The 19902-nt window shown below is 41.2% G+C and overlaps 1 protein-coding gene across 3 annotated transcripts in view; it reads left to right on the forward strand.

Annotated features, from left to right (window-relative positions):
- The first annotated feature begins 794 nt into the window (after positions 1–794).
- Positions 795–19902, forward strand: part of OLA1 (Obg like ATPase 1) — a 96925-nt gene continuing 77817 nt past the window's right edge. Inside the window, exons 1-4 of one of the 3 annotated variants that reach the window (XM_033167898.1) lie at positions 795–899; positions 2109–2209; positions 4437–4580; positions 9362–9489. In XM_033167898.1, the coding sequence (XP_033023789.1) occupies positions 2109–2209; positions 4437–4580; positions 9362–9489 (373 nt within the window). In that variant the 5' untranslated portion in view covers positions 795–899. Of the gene's footprint in view, positions 900–1850; positions 1991–2108; positions 2210–4436; positions 4581–9361; positions 9490–19902 lie in introns of those variants that run through there. The other 2 variants (XM_033167891.1, XM_033167906.1) reach the window with 2 other exon arrangements.

A 19902-nucleotide genomic window follows, 5' to 3' on the forward strand; every position in this document is an offset into this window, starting at 1 on the left:
AGTTTGGCTTAGTGGTCTGCATGGTAAGGCTATTGTGAGGGCGCAGCAGTGGGACTATATGGTTCTTCAGCAAAACACTGATTCAGTTTAAATTTGCCAGTGTGGTGTAGTGGTTAAGAGTGGTAGACTCGTTATCTGGGGAACCGGGTTCGTGTCTCCACTCCTCCACATGCAGCTGCTGGGTGACCTTGGGCTAGTCACACTTCTCTGAAGTCTCTCAGCCCCACTCACCTCACAGAGTGTTTGTTGTGGACAGTGGTCAGGGATGATGGGAACTGCAAACAAAAAAAGACAAGCTGGAGAGACCCAAGTTTGGGAACACCGGCTGATGCAGTTTCCATTCAAAGCAGGCAGGCAGGCAGGCAGGCAAAACCCCTGAGGAACCACGCGCAAGAGTCGGGTGGAGGTGGCACAGCAGGAAGCAGCAAGCAGGGAAGCGATGAGACTTTTTGGGCCACGTTCAGAGACAGGAATCTCCACCTCCTTTTGCGTCTTTCCAGGTGTGGCATCCCGGAACCCGGAAGTAAGAGGCGGCAGCGGCACCGGCACCTTTCCCTGTCTCCTGCCGCCCCCACCCCTCGAGAGACCCGCCCTTCCTCCCTTCCCGCGCAGGTACTCAGGCAACCCAGTCCTTCCACACACACACACACAGGCGCGCGCACGCACGCACACCCCCTGCGTCCCTCCGCTATCCCTGCGCGACCTTTGCCCTCGGGCCGAGTCCCCGCCCAATAGGGAAGCTGCGTCCCGCCTGTTCCGCCGGCTGGCTGGCTGGCAGGTTCCTTGGCTGAGTAGGGCGACAGGCAGCGTGTCCGCGTGCGCGAGGGGTCTCGCGGCGGGGGAAGAGCGCGAGCGAGAGTCCCAACCGTCCCTCCCACCCCCCCTCCTCACAGGCAACGGTGAAGACGCTCAGCTGGGCCCGCGCGGCTTTCACGAGGGCGGCGGGAGGCGGAGTGTGGGGTGGGGTGGCCGCGTTTCATTCTTCGCCGCGTGCCTCTCAGGCGGCGGACGAGGCGGCGGCTCGGAGGAGCAGGAGGAGGCCCAGCTCGGCTTTTCCCGCCTCACAGCTCCCGCACCCCCCTTAGTTATTGCGGCGGCAGCAGCAGCGGCTGCCACGCGGGCCGGGCCGGCTGGAGAGAGAGAGAGAGGCCTGCTGCTGCCCCCCGTCGGTGCGTTGCGTGGCTGGGAAGCGACCCTCTGAGGCTGCGTCGGGCTCCGCTTGCCCACCGCCACCTGCCAACCTGCTGTGGTTTGGGGGGGGGGGGGCCGTGGCCGAGCCGCCTGGGGTGGGGTGGGCCGCTTGGTTGTAGGAAAGGTGCCATGCGCAGCCCGGGTAAGGGACGGGGGTGGGGGTGGGGGTGGGGAGGAAAGCGAAGGTGCTCCCCTTGCCCGGTTCGTGAGGCGGCGGGGTGGGTTGAGGGAAATGGGCCGCTCGCTGTTCTCTGCCGCCCGAGGCCGTGAGGTTGAGCTAGAAGCGAAGTCGCGAACGAGTTAAGGCAGCCGGTAGCCGCGTGCGCGCAGGCGCGGTGCTGGCAGGAAAGCGGGTGGTGTTGGCTCGCTCGGCTTCGGGGTTTGCTGTAGGAACCAGCTCTCCTCGCGAGCCGCCAAGTTGTGCTTCTCGCCCTGCCGGTGTGCTGTGCTGCTCCCTCCGCTCAGCCCTCCCGCCAGCTCGTTTGACTGCCCAGGAAAGCCTCTGCGGCTGCCACTCAGAACCGAGCACGTCAGGCCCCGAAGTGGAGCCGTAGCGGGTGCTGAATTTCAACCCGTCCTTTTGGGATCCGAGCCGGTTATTTTTAGCACGGCATTTCTAGGGACTTTGCAGAAGTTGCAGCAGCAGCAGCAGCCCAGTCCAACTGGCTTGGGATTTGTGGTTGCAAGAAGGGTGCCATGCGCAGCCCTGTTGTGCCTGGCTGGAGCCTGGCCTTTGGGCATCCCAGAGGATATTCTCCTTGCCTTGCTGTTATGTGTAGATGCAATGGCTCCCAAAAAGGTATTGGGCATGTTTTAGAAAGCTGACTTGTTCGCATCAGTTTATGTATCAGAACGCATGTTGTCTGGAGGTAAGCAAGGGAGTTTGGGATTTAAGTGGCTTCTGTTTTTCATTTCAGATGCCCCCCAAAAAGGGAGGTGATGGACTCAAGCCACATCCAATCGTTGGAAGATTCGGGACAACCCTGAAAATTGGCATTGTTGGCTTGCCAAATGTTGGGTAGGTGATTAAAAGGGGATAAACTTTGCTTAGTCATCCTAAAGATAGTAGGCCCTCCTGAATAAATTAGTGTTATGCTGCAGTATGTACACTGTGAAATATTGGTAGAGATTAGCATTTATGCTTATGTTTATACGTTTATGCTTATGTTTTACTTAAATTAGATCATTTTTGCACAAATTTTGAGCTGCGGTTGTCTAAATTTGAAGACCCTCAGATGTTCTTTGTTGCTGTTTGAAAATAGTAGATATATTTTAATGGACTGGGCTAAATAAATAGACTGATAGATAACTGATAAGAAATGAAATTGTTTTAATGAATGGAAATACCTTTATCAATAATTGAATTTTCTCTACAAACATTTTAACCTTAATTATCTAACAGTTGATTTTTATTGTGATGTTACTTTGCCTGTAAATTATCTGGAAATGAATAGTTATTTTTTATTGGAAATACGTGTAAAAGAACACAAGTCTTTGTTTCATATAGGCACTTTTCATTAGACCAGCTTCCTTGAATTGTTTAAAGATGTGAGGAAGTTTAAACATTTAGCATTAAAAACAATGCTGCACTGAAAGCACATTAGCTGACAGCTTCTAAACTATTTATGGCTGATCCATGCAGAATAATACTAATAATAATTTATTATCTGTACCCCGCCCATCTGGCTGTATGGATACAGAATGGGCTGTAATAGCTTTTTATAGAAACGGGTGGAGAGATGAAGGTAAAGAACCTTGTCAGACTGTCAACATTTTTTTCTGTTTAGTTAGGTATTTAAACTCTACTTGATAAAGGTACAGGTAGGTAGCCGTGTTGGTCTGCAATAGTCAAAACAAAATAAAAAATAAAAAAATTCCTTCCAGTAGCATCTTAGAGACCAACTAAGTTTGTTCTTGTTATGAGCTTTCGTGTGCATGCACACTTCTGAAGAAAGCTCATACCAAGAACAAACTGAGTTGGTCTCTAAGGTGCTACTGGAAGATTTATTTTTTATTTTTTTGTTTTGTTTTGATAAAGGTAATTATACTACGCAGAAAGAAGGGGCACAGTTTATATAGAAACAATCTTTCTTTTGGGGTTTGTCTCTTTCAGTATTTAGTGCCAACAGTGTACTAGATGTTCTGAAGAACTGGTGCTGTGGCCTCTTTCTAGAGCTTGTGAAGTCTGGATCAAGAATTGACAGATAAATATTGGGGAGTAGTAGTGGACAGAGGTGTAGCAATAGTAATATAGGAAGGGTGATGTTGGTGTGGTTCACAAACAGAAAGGAGGCCTGTTTTGGAAATGGAGCAGTATAGCTGAAACGGGGAATAGTACTGGAAGGTGGAGACAGCATTTAAAGTTGTTTGTAAATAGAATTATGATGGGTTAAGATGTAAGAGACACGGAGATACATAAGAATTTCGCCACTGATTTCTGTGGTAGGAGATGCTGTCATGAGATATTGATGAAATAGTGGTCACAAATTGTATTGTGGATACATTATTGCACTTCAGGTCTTCAAATAAGTGCTTTGAGTTAGATACCAATGTAACCTAAAACACACTCATCTTTGGTAGAAGAAGTTTTTGCTGATCTGCAAAATAGGCAGAGTAAATAGGCTGACTTTGCTTTTATAGTCTAAGCTTCTTTCAGATTATGCCATAGATGCCATAATGGTGCATTTGAACAAATAGTTGGAATTGTTTTAGCAAAAGCAACTTCTTATTTTTTAAAAAAGTTTCAGCATGAATAACTGTTTCGCAGAAAGAAAGAAAACGTGGTAGAGTCCCTGTAACTAGGAAGTTACACTGGCAGATGGGTATTGTTTTCATGCTTGTGGGCTTCTCAGAAGCATGTGGTGGATTGCTGAGGGAAGCAGGATGCTGGACTAAATGGAGCTTCTGTATGATTGAGTAGGGTGCTTAATGTGATAACCAAAGCCTGAACATGAGCTGTCCAAATCTAGAAAGTCATTACAGTGGGTAAGAAGTTGAAATGTAACTTTAAAGAATTGCTGAGCTACAGATAATACAACTTTGGAGAGATTCCAGTGGAAACCTGGAAAGACTTAGATGTTTCCCATGCTGTCTGTGCAAAAATAATGCAAAGGTATAGAGGCGGCATTAAAAGCATAAAAGGACATTATATTGTGTCCAACACAAATGTACACTATATAATGTTGTACATGTGGTATTATTGAGAAGCTGATCTCAAAATATTGCAACCTTTTCTTTTTTTTAAGGAAATCTACCTTTTTCAATGTATTAACCAAGAGTCAAGCTGCAGCAGAGAACTTTCCTTTCTGCACTATTGATCCAAATGAGAGCAGAGTACCTGTACCAGATGAAAGATTTGATTTCCTTTGCCAGTACCACAAGCCTCCAAGGTTAGTACTGCACATGTTATCAGTTGGTTGTTTCTATGTAAAGAATTGAATTGTGATAATGTGTCTACGTAAAGAAATAAGCTTCTCAATAAGCAATATTTTCACAAAATCCATTTCTAAGTATTTAAGTGTTTTGAAGTTGTGTTGTTTGGTTTGTTTTTGGCTTTTGAACAATAATCTAGTGAGAGGACTTCATAGTTTGAAAAGAGGAATTCTTCAGGCAACTTGAAATAATCTTGCAAGCAAGTCAACGTGCCTGAAATTTCTTATTAGCCTGCTTGTTCTTAACGTGTGAAAGCCATTGTGGCACATGAACAGCTGAAAAGAGGGGGAAAGGACTTTGTTTCCATCTACAAAATTCTCCTTACCTAGATATTATTCGTATTTACCACATACAAGTGGCTGCTTAGATGTCTGCCTTTAAAGTAGATCACATAAAAAGCTTCACTATTGGCTATTTTCTTCATACCCCTATATCTAAGGCAGAGTGAACAGTGAACCAAGAAATTAAAACCACAATTTGTTCCTTTAGTTTTAAAAACTGAAACGAAATTCTTTCCAACTTCTAATTGCAGTTGCCCCTGACATTTGGAGCATCAATTCCCACTACTTTCCCACTGCTGTTATATGAGCTGATGGGCCTTCTGGGATCAAACAAAATTCTCTCCAATGGAACTAGTTCTTGTAGAGCAGGGGTAGGCAACCTAAGGCCTGCGGGCCGGATGCGGCCCAATCGCCTTCTAAATCTGGCCCACAGACGGTCCTGGAATCAGCGTGTTTTTACATGAATAGAATGTGTCCTTTTATTTAAAATGCGTCTCTGGGTTATTTGTGGGGCACAGAAATTCATTCACCCCGCCCCCCAAATATAGTCCAGCCCTCCACATGGTCTGAGGGACGGTGGACCGTTCCACAGCTGAAAAAGGTTGCTGACCCCTGTTGTAGAGTCCTCTACTTGTGACCTAATCTCCCTCTATCACCATTCTGTATAGTGTAGCATTACCTTCTGGGCTCTCTTTGGTGTTGACTGTAGAGAACTTAAGCCATTATTCTTAGGATGCTTTGTAGGGGGAAGTTCTTCTGCAGTTGGTGGGACTTACTTCTGAGTAAACAGGCTTCACAATTGTATTGTTTAAAAAAGCTATGTTGAGCTCCTGGCTCTTTTAATCTTATAGTCTCTTAAATCATTTTTGCTAGTAAGAAGTTAGGTTGTTAATGGAGTTAAGGCATGCTAACTTGAATATAATGTCTGTAAAGATTTAGTAAATATCCTATTTTTCCAAAGGACGTTCTTTTAGTTGAAGATCACTAGTAAAGAACAAGAAATTCCAGTTTTTATAATCATACATAGATAACTTTTTTGGTGTCTAAACATTTTGATGTGTTTTCAGTTTTTGTTTTGGTTGTGGGTAAGAATGCATTCCAAAGTTTTTACAAGAATATACAGTATGTGAAGTATTGTATGATGTTTCCTTTGTGTTTGACTCTTTAACACAAGTGCGGGGAATGTCAGGCCTGGGAGTCAAATTTGGCTCTTCAATGCTCTCTATCTGGCTCTTAGGATGCCTCACTGGCTCTGCTGTGTGTCTTCCATGAGTGCTTGTGTTGTGCTGTGTATTTGAATTGTGATAATGTGTCTTGCTTGTCTGCATGGTGTGATGTGTTTGGAAATTATTTGTTTTAGGTGTATAGCCCTAAAATATTAAATAAACAATAAAAAACCCAAATCTGATCTATTGTACAAAGACAAGAATTCACCCCCCTTTTTTGTCTCTGGTCCTGCCCACTGTTAAGGCATGATAGCTCAATTGGTAGAGTATGAGACTCTTTTATCTTAAGGTTGTGGGTTTGAGCCCCTTGTTGGGCAAAAGTTTCCTGCTTTGCAGGGGGTTGAACTACATGACCTTGGTGTCCCTTTCAGCTCTACAGTTCTGTGATTCTATGAGGCACTGTGGCTCCTGCCTGAAAAACATTCCTCACCCTGCTCTAATATTTAAGTCATGAGATAAAGTTTCTCACTTTAAATAACCATTTAGGTATTACTTGAAGATTAAGCCCAGGAGCTTAACATTCTCAAAATGCCCCTTCAGGAGGAATTTTCTATCAATTCTTTTTTAAAGTTGTCCCACCCTAAAGACAAACTTAATCATAACTATTTATGATTTAAGTTAATACTTAGCAAAATGCCATTAGAAATATATTTCAGATTTTTATTAACCTGTAAGTACTCGGGTTATTGCTATTGTGTTGCAAAACATGTTAGATATAGTGCATAGTTTAGCTATATGTCAGCAACATTAAATATTTATATATACTTTTCTTTAGGAAATGAATGTTTGCCAAATAGAAGTCTGATTAAAATCAATTCTATACATAAAGTGCTGGTTTTAAGCTTTAAAGCAAGGGTTGCTAACCTAAGGCCGTCCAGATCTTGTTGCCATGTTGACTGGGAGCTGTAGTCCACTTACATCTGGAGGACCACAGGTTATGCACTCTTGTTTTAAAGCTTTAAATGGTGTGGAGCAAGGTTACCTGAAATAATTGTTTTTCCACATATGTAGCTGTTTGAAGCTTAACATCTTCCCCAGAAACCGTTGTCTAAGTGCCACCACCATCCAAGATGAGGCAGGTAACCACCAGGGAGAGACCTCTTTGGTAGTAGCCCAATTATGGAAAGTCTTCTCATACTTGATGGCACCTTTGTAGTCTTTTTGGAACTGGAGGAAGAGTTTAAAAACTACACACAACAACTTACGTATTATTATCTGATCATCTTATATTTAAAATCTGTGTCTTAATTGTGCTTTTAGTTTAAAATCATTTTTAATGTATTATAAGTTTTTGTTTTTTAAGTTGTTTTGTATTTGTTTTGTAAATTGGCCAGGCAACCTATGTTATGGAGCGGCTATTTAAGTTCCATTAAAATAAGATTTATCTTTGCTGGTGGAAGGCAGTAGGAAGTTTCAAAGACTGGGAAGGCCTTTTTAGAGTGGCTTACATAAAAAAAGATTATTCCAATATAATACAAAGTTAAAAAATGATTAAATATTTCAAAAGCCAGCACACACCCATCTAAAACAAAATATCAAGCAAACCATTAGTTTAAAACTAGCAATAATATAAAACCCTAAAATGATTAGCACAAAGTAGCTCAGAATAAATAGGTTATAAAAGCTTGTTTAATAGCCAGCATTGAAGGGGCTAAACATATGTACCTTGGGAAGGAGTTGTAATCTAGGATTTGTAATCTAGGAGTCATGAACTCCCTATAAGTGGCTTTTTAAAAATAAAGGCCTTACCACCATCTCTTTAGGCCCAGTGGAAAATCTCCCTCTTCTTGAGAGGCATTGACCACTTCCATTATTTTAGTTGCTGCTGCTGCTAATATTAATAATAATAATAATAATGGTTATTATTATTATTTATTTATTTCTTATATCTTATTTGCCAGGAAGGACAAGGGTTGAACGTACACTAGTGGCCAGAATTGTGGAAACCTTTTGGAAAATATATATTTCTGAGCTTTGACATGAGTCATTTTTAGAATAGTGCCATAAAATTATCTATCATTAGAAATATAATTTAATGCATAATTTAATGCAATAAACTGTTGAATTATCTTTATTCTAGTGAAAGTTATAGCCAAATGAAATAAGTTAGAAAACCATGATAAGGGGTATTTCATAACTTCTCACCATTTCTGTTAGTACTTAGTGTGGAAACCTTTTGCTGCAATTACAGCCCTACAACGGCATCCCATTGAGTGAACCAAAGAATTTTAGTTCACCAGATGTTATAACGTGTAACCAAGATTGCATGATTGCATCCATCAATTGTGCTTTATTCCTTGCTTGCTTCTGACTGACAGGTTTTCTTTAATCAGCTGCGCATATTTACTTTCGGATTCAGGTCAGGGCTAGTACATCGCTTTCTAGGTGACTAGTCAACTCTTTTCACTCTGTTTGTCATTGGTCAGTTTTTAGTGAAAGAAATCCACTTCATGTTACATAAGGCAGCTGTTCTTTCTTTTTCTGATTATTGGACTATAACTTTTAATAGAATAAAGATAATTTGACAAAGTTTGTTGCATTATATTCTGCATTAAATTATCTTTCTAATGATACACAATTTTTCTGTATTATTTTATGGTATTATTCTAAAAAAGATTGCTGTTATGAGCCATCAGACCTTAGAAATGCAACTTTTCCTAAAGGTTTCCACAATTTTGGCCACTAGTGTGCATATGATGGGCCTCAATTTTTAAAGAGTCCTTTCCCCAACTTCGGGATCTGCAAACTGAAAAGTCCCCAACAGCAAATATTGAAGTTATGTTTTCTTTATTACTAGTTTCAGTTGTTCACTTAAAACTGCATGTAGGTGTTCAGAGTACAGGGTGGGTGGCTCATTTGTGGCCCTCCAGGTGTTTCTGGACTTCAGCTTGGATCAGCCCCAGCCGGCATGGTCAGTACCCAGGGATGACGGAGGATACAGATGGAGGATATATAGGATTATGTGACGTACAGTATAGGGAAGTTTTTAATGGTGTTTTTCTGTGGTTTTGTATGTGTTGTAAGCATCCCAGAATGGCTGGGGAAACCCTGCCAGTTGGGTGGGCTATAAATAATAAAATTATTCTTATTATTAGTCCATCAAGAATGGGAGGGTCACATGTTCCCCATCCCAGCATAGATTTTTCTGGGTGTGTGCTCTGAAGATTCTTACAGATATGTGGTAATATTGAACTATGTTTCTAATTACAAAAATCTTAAATTATCTTTCAGCAAAATTCCAGCCTTTCTGAATGTAGTGGATATTGCTGGCCTTGTGAAAGGAGCCCATGCTGGACAGGGACTAGGAAATGCCTTTTTGTCACACATTAGCGCCTGTGATGGAATCTTTCATCTACTGCGTATGTAAACTTACTTTTGAAAAATGTTTATATTATTTAAGGCTGTGGCTTGCCTAAGAACTGGGGGCTCCAAAGACAAGCTGCTCAAGCCATATTAAATGTGAATCTGCTATGATTAAGTCATGACAATATGATAAGCTTGCTCCACAGTGGTGTTCTGAGGAGAACACAGTAGAGGCTTCTGCTGAAGAAAGGTGTGGGTAAAACCCATTTTTTGACTGTTTTCCTCTTGAAGCCACCTTCTCCCTAGCCATTTCTTACGCTATTCTAGAGAGTCCCCAGTCCACCCAAGCAGATTTTAGGGGTTCAGGAGGATATAGGTGGAAGGGAGTATCAGCAAAAATAACCCACCCTCTAGAAGCTGAAATATCTTGATAGTGGAGTTTCAGTGCTGGAAAATATGGACCCAATATTGTGTTTCCCTTGTAATGGATGGCTTTGCCCAAATATAATTTGCATTTAGTACATCATGAAGAATAATTTATTTCAGAGATACTGAATTATATTTTTCATAACATTTCAAATTGCTGAGCAAGGTAACAGTATTTATTAAGATATAGGACTAGGGAATTATTATTTAACCATAAAGAGTAAAATATTCACCCAGCTTAAATACTTTGGGGCAAAACGTTTCTTCTGTCCCAGTGAAAATAACCATTTGAAGTTCAAAAGTCAGATCCATTTAGAATAAGTAGCAGGGGCACCGACTTGGGCCCCAGATTATGGGTGCCCAGCGTGTGTGACATGACGTCATGACGCCATGTGCCCTGTGGCCTCAGGACCTATCACTGGAAGTCAGGTCCTGAAGTCTCACGGGGTCTCGGAAAATATCTCCAAGATCTTGCGAGGCCTCAGATGTGATTTGTGTGTGCTCGGGCCCCCAGGGGCCCCTAGAGATGCTGCCACTGATAAGTAGTATGTATTGGACTTAAGTTATATTTAGGATAATTTCCCACTGCTATGGATTTGTAGTAGTTTGTATTTTTCCATTTTGGGAAAGCAGTGATTGCCAGAACATTTCTAGTGTAAATATATGCAGATTAAATTTGGTTTTGGTTAGAGGAAGTTCCCATTCCCCATGAGTGGTAAAAACATAGTGGTGAATCAAATTTCATTAGGATAATTGTGGTTTGAATGTAATGAGGATCAGAGGTTCGTTCTACTGTAAGGTAAATCCGTAAATAAATCAATATTGATATTGATTATTGGAATTTCGTTTGCTGAGTCAGTTCATATGAAATTATTGAATAGTGCTAGATTGAGTATTCAGCAAATGTTATTTCCTATGGGAATAAAAGTTGATATTCTGCTACACAAAGTAAACTAGACAACATACATAGTGAAAAATAATTTTCTTCAAGGTCAATACACTGTAAAGCAATGGAAAGATAAAATTGCTGTCAGGACAATTCAGCTCTTGTAGTCCTACTTCAGACCTACTTTTAAACAGTTATCTGCTGTTCAACAAGCAATGCTGAGGTGTAACTTCAGTTATGAAATGCTGGCTACTTTATATCTTATTTTCTCCGTGGGAGCCAATGAAACAATATTGGTCTCTTATCCTTTACAGTGGTAACTCTGGTTACGAATGCTTCTGGTTACGGATGCTTCAGGTTACGAGCTCCGCTAACCCAGAAGTAGCTGCTTCTGGTTGCAAACTTTGCCCCAGGATGCGAACGGAAATCGCGCGCCAGAGGCCCCATTACTGAAAGCGCGCCTCAGGATAAGAACGGTTTCAGCTTAAGAACGGACCTCCGGAACAAATTAAGTTCATAACCAGAGGTACCACTGTAGAGCATTCTGGTTCTTCCATGAAGTCAGAATGAAGCAGGTATATATATATATATTTCTTTAAACACAACTGAGGGCAACTTGTTTAGTTTGTAAAGGTTTTTTATTTTTTATATAAACTCTGCTCATTTTCAAGATACATCCAGGAAAATGTTTGCACTTCCAATTTAAAAAATACATTTCGTAAGACTTGTTTGTTTTACCTCCTGTAAGCTGAGTTTTTGTATAATGTGGTTGGTAGATGGTGACAGCTTATCTAGATGCCATCTTTGTGGTTAACACACTATTGTAACAAATCACAATTAGTTGAATGCTATGTATACATTTTTTGCTTGAACCTTTGGCAAGTTTTCTGACTTGAAATGTATATCAGTAGTGCAATTTGCCAACACATGCTGTTGGAACTCAGAAATGACACTTTCATGAATGTGTCACAGCAAAAATAAGCAATGTGTTCTGCATTAAAGGTGACTTGAAAATGCAGTGTCGTGAGAGAAATTGGTTGGTTTGACAGTCACTTCAGGAAAGAACTTCTACAATGACTAAAAGTTAGGGGTGTGCATTGGATTTTCAGTAATCTTGAAACTCAAGTGGGCCACTTCAGATGGATTTGGGGCTTATCCAAGCCAAAGAGGAGTCTTTCTTAAGCTCTTTAAACTGAAGAGGGGATCTCCAAAGCGTTTTTGAGATTTCTGTGTTAAACTCTGCAGACACTGTGTCAGCAAAACCTGAAACATTTCTCTCCAAGCTTGTCATGGGAGGAAAACACTGTCAGGAAGCTCTTTTGTGTCTGACACATCTTGCTTCTTACCAGAGAAAACCAGGATTTAACCAGGTCTCTCCAATAAGATTGCTTTAGGGTAGGGAAGTTGAAATAATGTAACATTTTTTCTTGTCTGTTCTGTGGTCATTTGCTAGTTCTGTCTAGTGCAGTGTTTTTCAACCACTGTTCCGCGGCACACTAGTGTGCTGCGAGATGTTGCCTGGTGTGCCGTGGGAAAAATTGAAAAATTACTTTATATATAGTCAATATAGGCACAGAGTTAATTTTTTTTAACATTTTCTAATGGTGGTGTGCCTCGTGATTTTTTTCATGAAACAAGTGTGCCTTTGCCCAAAAAAGGTTGAAAAACACTGGTCTAGTGGTGCTTGGTTGGAAAATCCCAAAACATTCAAGTCCTGCTTTTGTGTAGCATGTCCACAAATCCTCTTATGTCAAGCCAGCCTGGCATTTAGATTTTGTGACTTTGGGTGGCAGTTCATTAGAACGCAAGCCCGAAGCTGTTCATTTTATGCATCAGAACTCCTTAGCCCTTACACACAGCCTTCTTAAAATTTGCAGGCTATTTTCCCAGGAGCACATATTCATAAGAAAGTTGTTGCCCGCAAAACTGGAGAGAGGGCGGCAAATCCCCTTAAGTTCACCCATGTCAACAAAGTCAACTTTAAAGGTGCCCAGGACAAAAACTGCCATATACCAATTTGTAATTTGGCAGATTTCTTACTTAGGGACAACTCTTGTCATGTATGCTATTTTATACAAGTTGCTTATAGAAGAATAGAGGTCAAGTGAATCCTTTTAAAAATCACTCCCCAACTGTAAAGGCTAGCCTTTCAGGAAAGCTGCTGCAATTTTCCTTCTGAAATTTGGCAGGACTCAACCTCTCAGAAGGGACTAACAGTCCTGCAAATTTAATCCAATTCTGCTCTTTCCGCCCCCCCAAAATCAAAGACAGTTCCTTAAAAAAATAATTTCTAAAGGTGATGAGCCACCAAACCTCTGGACCTATTTGTCTGTAATTTTGCAGACTTTATTTAGTCAAGAGGGGCAACTTTGCATGAAAATTTCATCCAGTTCTGTCGAAAGGGACTTGGATGTAGCATTTGCAACATCTTCCTTTTTTTTCAAACTCTGTATTCCCCAGGCACATTGTATTTTTATGTTCTCAAAGTAGAAATCATCCCTGCTGATAGATATTGCTGGAAGCTGCTTGCAGCAGAGGAGAGACGTATGATGATATCACTTAGCCACACTCCATTGCACCACCATTTTAGTGAACAAAGCAAGAGCCACATCTCATCCCCTCAGCATGTGTGGCTTTCCTTTGCCAATTATAGTAGTACTGTTTGTGCAGCTCTATTTACGCTGTGACACTTTAGCACATCTCTGAAAACTTGTAACTTTAGGTGTCACATGCATTTTGAGATGAATTTAAAATCTCAGAAGTGTCAGCGTATACTGTAATGCATTGTTCAGGTAGGATATATTTTTATTCATTAATGCAGGAGTGTCTAATCTCTGGCCTGAGGCCTCTGAAACAGATTTATCTTCCCTCCACCCCAAGAAAAAGAAGGCACAGTACTGGGGGTGTGAAGAGAGGTAAATTTGGGTTTGTGTGGTGCATGTGTGGGGTGCCCACATCTAAGTTTACCCATACTTACCCCTAGAAAGCTGGCCAAGAGTGAGCGCTATCTTAACTACTCTTGATTTAAGGACTGTAAATCTTCCACTATACATACCTAGATACTGTTCTGAAACTGTCATTATTAGTTAAAATCTTCTATCTCATTTGCAGCTTCTGAAGGCTTAGACTTGGCTAATACCTTGCCCTCAAACAGTTTTTGATTGATGCAAACCAATACCTATGCAGCAGATTACATAGATAACAATGGCAGGGGCTGAAATGGATGCAGGGGGAATGCTGTACAAGCACTGGAGCCTTTCAGTTTCGCCTCATGCCATCCATAAAGCTGCTTCTGAAGGTTGTGGAGCTTCTAGAATGAGATTTAATGTGGTATAATGGGATTCTTCTGGAAATGAAAATGAGCAGCTCCTCCCCTCCAGTGTGTGTGTGTAAATAGTAGTGGCTGCTTCGGCAGCACAGGCAGGGCAAGCATTGCTCACCTATCTTCCCATTGCTGGCAGGAGTGTCATATTGGCCCTGCTTTTGCTTCCACACTGCATTAAAGTACTCCTTGCTGTGCCCCTCCTTTTCCCCCCTCTTTGTAATAGCAGCAGAGAGGAGGGGGCTTGTTGCAGTTGTTTCTGGTTGTTCACATCACTTTTAAGTTTAGCATGATGTCTCTGCATGGCCCATGTGTCTTAAATATTTGTGGCCAAGGAATGTTGCAACATTTAAATTACAGTGTAACGCGCGATTTAGTTTTGCATCTTATATGGTTCTGTTTGTTGGCAGGGGGTGGGGGTGGGAATGCTTGACTTGAGGTATGAAAGATTGTGCCACTATGAGTATTATGGGTCATTTGCTGTTGCTCTTCACACCCAGACAGCATCATGTGGTTAAGTCCATCACCATACATGCCTCTTCCTCTCTCCCTCCTATTCACAGATCACAAATTCATGCTCTTGGTCTTTCTCACCTGCCTACACCACCTACCCCTCTCCATCTCTGTCTCTGACGCAGAGCACACTTCAGTAAACCCCCCACCATGCACACATTCAGAAAAGAAGGAAGTGCCTGCTGTCAGCTCCACATGCTGGTGGGTTACAACCAATTGAGCATATGGTATTATCCCTGTCGCTTCTCCCTCAGCTAGTAATTCAACACCCCCCTTAAAAAATAAATATCTGATACCTTCATTTTACATTTGCAAATTGATTTACTTAATATAATTACCAATAAATGAAAAAAATGATGATGATGAGCACATCAACTCCAAATATTTACAGGCCACAATCTTATTCACATAGACCTTTAAAGCCCTGAACAGCCTCAGCCCTGTATACATGAAGAAGCGTCTCCACCCCCATCGTTCTGCCCAGACATTGAGGTCCAGCACCGAGGGCCTTCTGGTGGTTACCTCATTGCGAGAAGTGATGTTACAGGTAACCAGGCAGAGGGCCTTCTCGGTAGTGGCACCCACCCTGTGGAACGCCCTCCCACCAGATGTCAAAGAGGAAAACAACTACCAGACTTTTAGAAGACATATGAAAGCAGCCCTATTTAGGGAAGCTTTTAATGTTTAATAGATTATTGTATTTTAACATTCTGTTGGAAGCCGCCCAGAGTGGCTGGGAAAATCCAGCCAGATGGGTGGGGTATAAATTATTATTATTATTATTTATTAATCTGCCATTGCAACAGGCTTGTTTTTGGCAAGTCATAGGTGAAGGCTAAGGGTGGCCTGTTTTAATATTTGCTAGCTTGTCACGGTCTGAGTAACTTCACAATATGGGAACTTGTATACTGCTGTATGATTTTAAATTGTGTACTACTCTGTTTTTAAAGTGGTCAAAACTGCTAGAAAGTGTGACCTACAGCACATGGCCGACGTACGTGACAGATTCTGGAGAATCTGAAGACAGATATCTACATAATCTAGGCTTCCTCAAACTCAGTCCTCCAGATGTTTTGAGACTACAATTCCCATCGTCCCTGACGACTGGTCCTGCTAGCTAGGGATCATGGGAGTTGTAGGCCAAAAACATCTCGAGGGCTGAGGCTGAGGAAGCCTGACATAGTCTGTGTTGATTAGTTTAGTGTTACAGAATTTCTTGCCTTTCCCTTCAGCTTCCTGTCTGAATTTTCATCACAGTTGCTATTCTAACAGTTGGTGCAAACAGCCTAGTGGGCAACCTGTGGATTTTGGCTAAAAGACAGAAGAAGGCACAAGGAGGACCAAACAACTTGGAGGGAAGTGTTTTGGGGTGGGAATGGTATCCTGAGCATGTAATTTCTCACAATTCAAAATAGGAGTTTATGTCTCATTTTGTGTTTGGTTTTCAGCAACATGAGATTAAAATGTTGTTCCTATAGGATGGTTTCTCCTTTCGTCAGCACTTTTGTGCTTAGATGTGGTAGTGATGTTGGTTTTCGGGAAGAAATTGATTTCATTCTTCCCCTTCCCCTATATAACCTTATACAAATCAGTAGTTTGCACCAGAATATTTTCAGTTTGCATTGGAAAAAAATTCTGACAAACAAAACTAAAAATGTACCCACCCATACACCTCAAGTATATGATCTGAAATATTTGAAGGGGGGGAATTAAAGCACACCTGATGTGGCTTTATGTATAATTTTTTAATTTGAATATTTGTAAGAAAACAAAGAGAATAGCATGTTCTTAACTTACGTTGTTTAAAAGTGAGGGTTGGAATCCAAAGGTACACACTAATACCCAAAGAACTGTTCATGATATTTGTTGACTTACAGATTTGCTAGGCATAATCACTTGAAAAACATTAATACAGCTTTGAAACTGCTGTGCTTGCCCAGTACTGTACAGTGGTACCTCGGGTTACAGACGCTTCAGGTTACAGACTCCGCTAACCCAGAAATAGTACCTCAGGTTAAGAACTTTGCTTCAGGATGAGAACAGAAATTGTGCTTTGGTGGCGCAGCGGCAGCAGGAGGCCCCATTAGCTAAAGTGGTACTTCAGGTTACAAACAGTTTCAGGTTAAGTACGGACCTCTAGAATAAATAAAGTTCTTAACCCGAGGTACCACTGTAGTTACAACTGGCATCTCTTAATTGTTACTAATGAACTTAGGAAATTGAATGCTTTCAGTGGAAAAAAGGCATGGGAAAATTTTCTTCTGTACATTCTTGAAAGTAACTTAAAATATTGCAGTTCTTGGTGAAGAGAAGACTTCATGCAGCTACACTCTTGTTTTACTTTAAAATCCAAGTGAGATTTATTTTAGAAGCTTATATTCTGCTACTTTTCAAAAAAAAACTAGGAAGTGGCATTTAACAATAAAATATGCATACAATTTGCACTTTAGTCATCAATCTTGTCAAATTAAGTGGACGACACTATATTCTTGGCGTGAATTTGATGATATCACCCTGTTCTAGCCTAGCTTTTGGACCAAGATTGTTTTAAGCACCTCTGATCTTTTTACACAGCAGATAAATCACAAAAAGCCCATATGTCTGAAGGACAACCATCTCTGGCAATATAGTAGTGACAAGTGGCATGCTATTTATAGACAGCATTTGCTAAGTTTCCCAGCAGGGACTTATATATCTGACATTGTAGTCCAGAAACAAAAGAGCTGCCTGCTAAGCAACAATGACAGTTTTTCTTACTATTCCAAATAGTATAACAAGATCATATATTGTACGAAGGTGGTTGAAGAGTAATGTGTTGCCTTTGCAAAGCTTACTATACTTTTTGTAGCTTCTTTTGGAGTGAGTTTTAACTTCTTAATCCAAGTTCTTTGAAATTGAAAAGATCGTATGTAATTGAAACAACAATCTGGTGGAACAGACCCAAGAAAGACCAGGGGGAAGCTTATCATTCTGTTTCTTATCCACCAAGGATCCAAATTTTTTGGATGATTTTCGGATAAAGGGTGGCATATAAATTTAATAAAAACAAAATATTAAAAATACCCTGCTCTGTGAGGGTATTGTGCATCCCACCTTGTTATAATTGAAAGTACAGGCAGCAACCATTTTGCTCGAGGGTTCCGTTCCTGGCCTCTGCAAACATTGGTGGAGCAAGCCAACCTCACCCCTCATGGTTCCATGTTCTGGGTCCAAAAGGACCTGCATGTCAATGGCTGCTCATCAATTGGACATGCACAAAAAGGTCACCCCACCTGTACTGTAAGGGAAGTACTAATTCTTCAAGAGTCCACATTCTCACAAGGTCCCACTGAATCATAGTCTGGCTTTGCACGAAATGTGAACCAGGCCATTCTCTGCTTGCATTTCTTTTACCAAAGTTTGTGTTCCTTTTTGTTCTCATTTGGACCAGATTTTCATTTTCTGAAGGAAGCCTTCTTGCCTTAGCTTCTGACATTCAACTTGTTAACCATGCTGGAAGTTTCATGACCTTGGTAGTGAGTATTCTGATCTGTGGTATATGTTCTAGCTGAGCTTCTATTGTTGTGGATTTTAATTATCATCCTAAGCATTCTGGGGAGATTTGACCCTCTTGACTTTCCTTTCAACTTACCTTTTACCAATCCCCTCATTTTAAAGAAATTTTCTCTTTTGAAGTGAAATCTGACTGTACTAGGCTTTGTGAGCAATTACTCACTTATGTGTTAAATTTGAAAGCACTATGGTCACTGTTTCTAAACAGCCCACAGCGCTTATATCTTGCACCAGGCCCTGGGCACCACTTAAAATTAAGTCCAGGGTTGCCACCCCTTGGATCAGCTCCATGACCAACTGTTCTTGAGCACAGTCTTATAGGGTATCTAGAAATTTTATCTTAGTTGTGACTGGAGCAGGCATTTATCCTGTTTTTGTTTGGGCAGTTGAAGTCATCCATTACTACAACGTTTCCTCCTTTGATACTTTTTCAAATTCATTATCTCAAGACCACTCTGGGCATCTTGGTCATGGGGATGGTAATACCTCCTCCTTCCTAAGCTGCTCTTGGGACTTGGTGTGCCACTCACATCTATTCTGTGGTGAAATCTACCCCTTTTGGGATTTTCAGCTCCTTGAACACTATGTCCTCTTTGATGGTGCAGAGTAGCATCGTCTCCAGCATGCCATTCCCTTCCTATAGACCAGGAATTTCCAACAGGTCATTTGCAACCTACTAGTAGATCCCCGGGAGGTTTTGGTAGATCACGGTCGATTGCTGGGTCCCTTTCCTTAGCATTGGTAAAATAGAATACAGCCCCGCCCCCTCGCCCCGCCCTCCATTGTTGCACGATCTGCAGAACGGAAGACGGGAGGTTACACAGCGAGGCTGTTTGTTTCCCCAAAGATCTGCAGGTGGTGAGTGGCTGTTCCTCTTTTTCTCCCAAAACCCATAACGGGGCTTTCCTTCTCCCTAAAAAAAAGCTCTACAACTTTGCCCCGTACCCCTAAAAATTGGGGCTTTACTCCTGCCTAAAAAACTCTACAACTTTGACCTGAACCCCCTAAAAACAGGGGTAGATCACTGCTACTTTTTAATTCTGTAAGTAGATCGCAGGCTCTTGGGAGTTGGCCATCCCTGCTATAGATTTTGTACCCAGAGATAATTGTGCCCCACTGATTCTCTCCTGGTTTTATTATAATGCCTCGGATAATATCTTCTACTAAAGTGCTCACTCACATTGAATAGTCATGATACCATATGATTTATTTACTTTATTACACTAGATTTTAGCTTCATACATTTTATATTTCAGCATTAGGTAGCTAATACTTGCATATTCCAGTTCTAAGCTTGATTTTAAATGTCAGCGCTATTGTACTGGTTTCATTTAAATAATTTTGCTTTGTATTGTAAGTCTATCAAACTAACATGTTGAGTGTTTAGCTGTTGGAGACTTTATAGGTGATCTAATAAATCATTTTGTAAAAATGCTGCTCTGAATGGGTTAAAACAGTTCTTTCCAGTGTTTCTTTTTACAAGCCACCTGTTGCCTTAGATGCATAAGTGTATAAATTTGAACAAAGTGCTCATCACTTGTCAGCCATCAGTGGCAGCATAAAAATTACTTGTGGTGCTTGCTTTGCAAGAAGTTCTTTTGTGTTTGTGACACCAGCTTTGTTTTATACAATTAAAGTATTACACGCTAGAATAATCTAAATTGCAGCCACTAAACGGTGATGTAGTTCTTTTTTTTCATAGAGCTGAATTTGTTTACTGATTGTATGCAGCTATTGACTACTGCTTTAACATGACAGGTCCCTTGGAGA

Source organism: Lacerta agilis, chromosome 1, assembly GCF_009819535.1.
Source record: "Lacerta agilis isolate rLacAgi1 chromosome 1, rLacAgi1.pri, whole genome shotgun sequence".
Lineage (NCBI taxonomy): Eukaryota > Metazoa > Chordata > Lepidosauria > Squamata > Lacertidae > Lacerta > Lacerta agilis.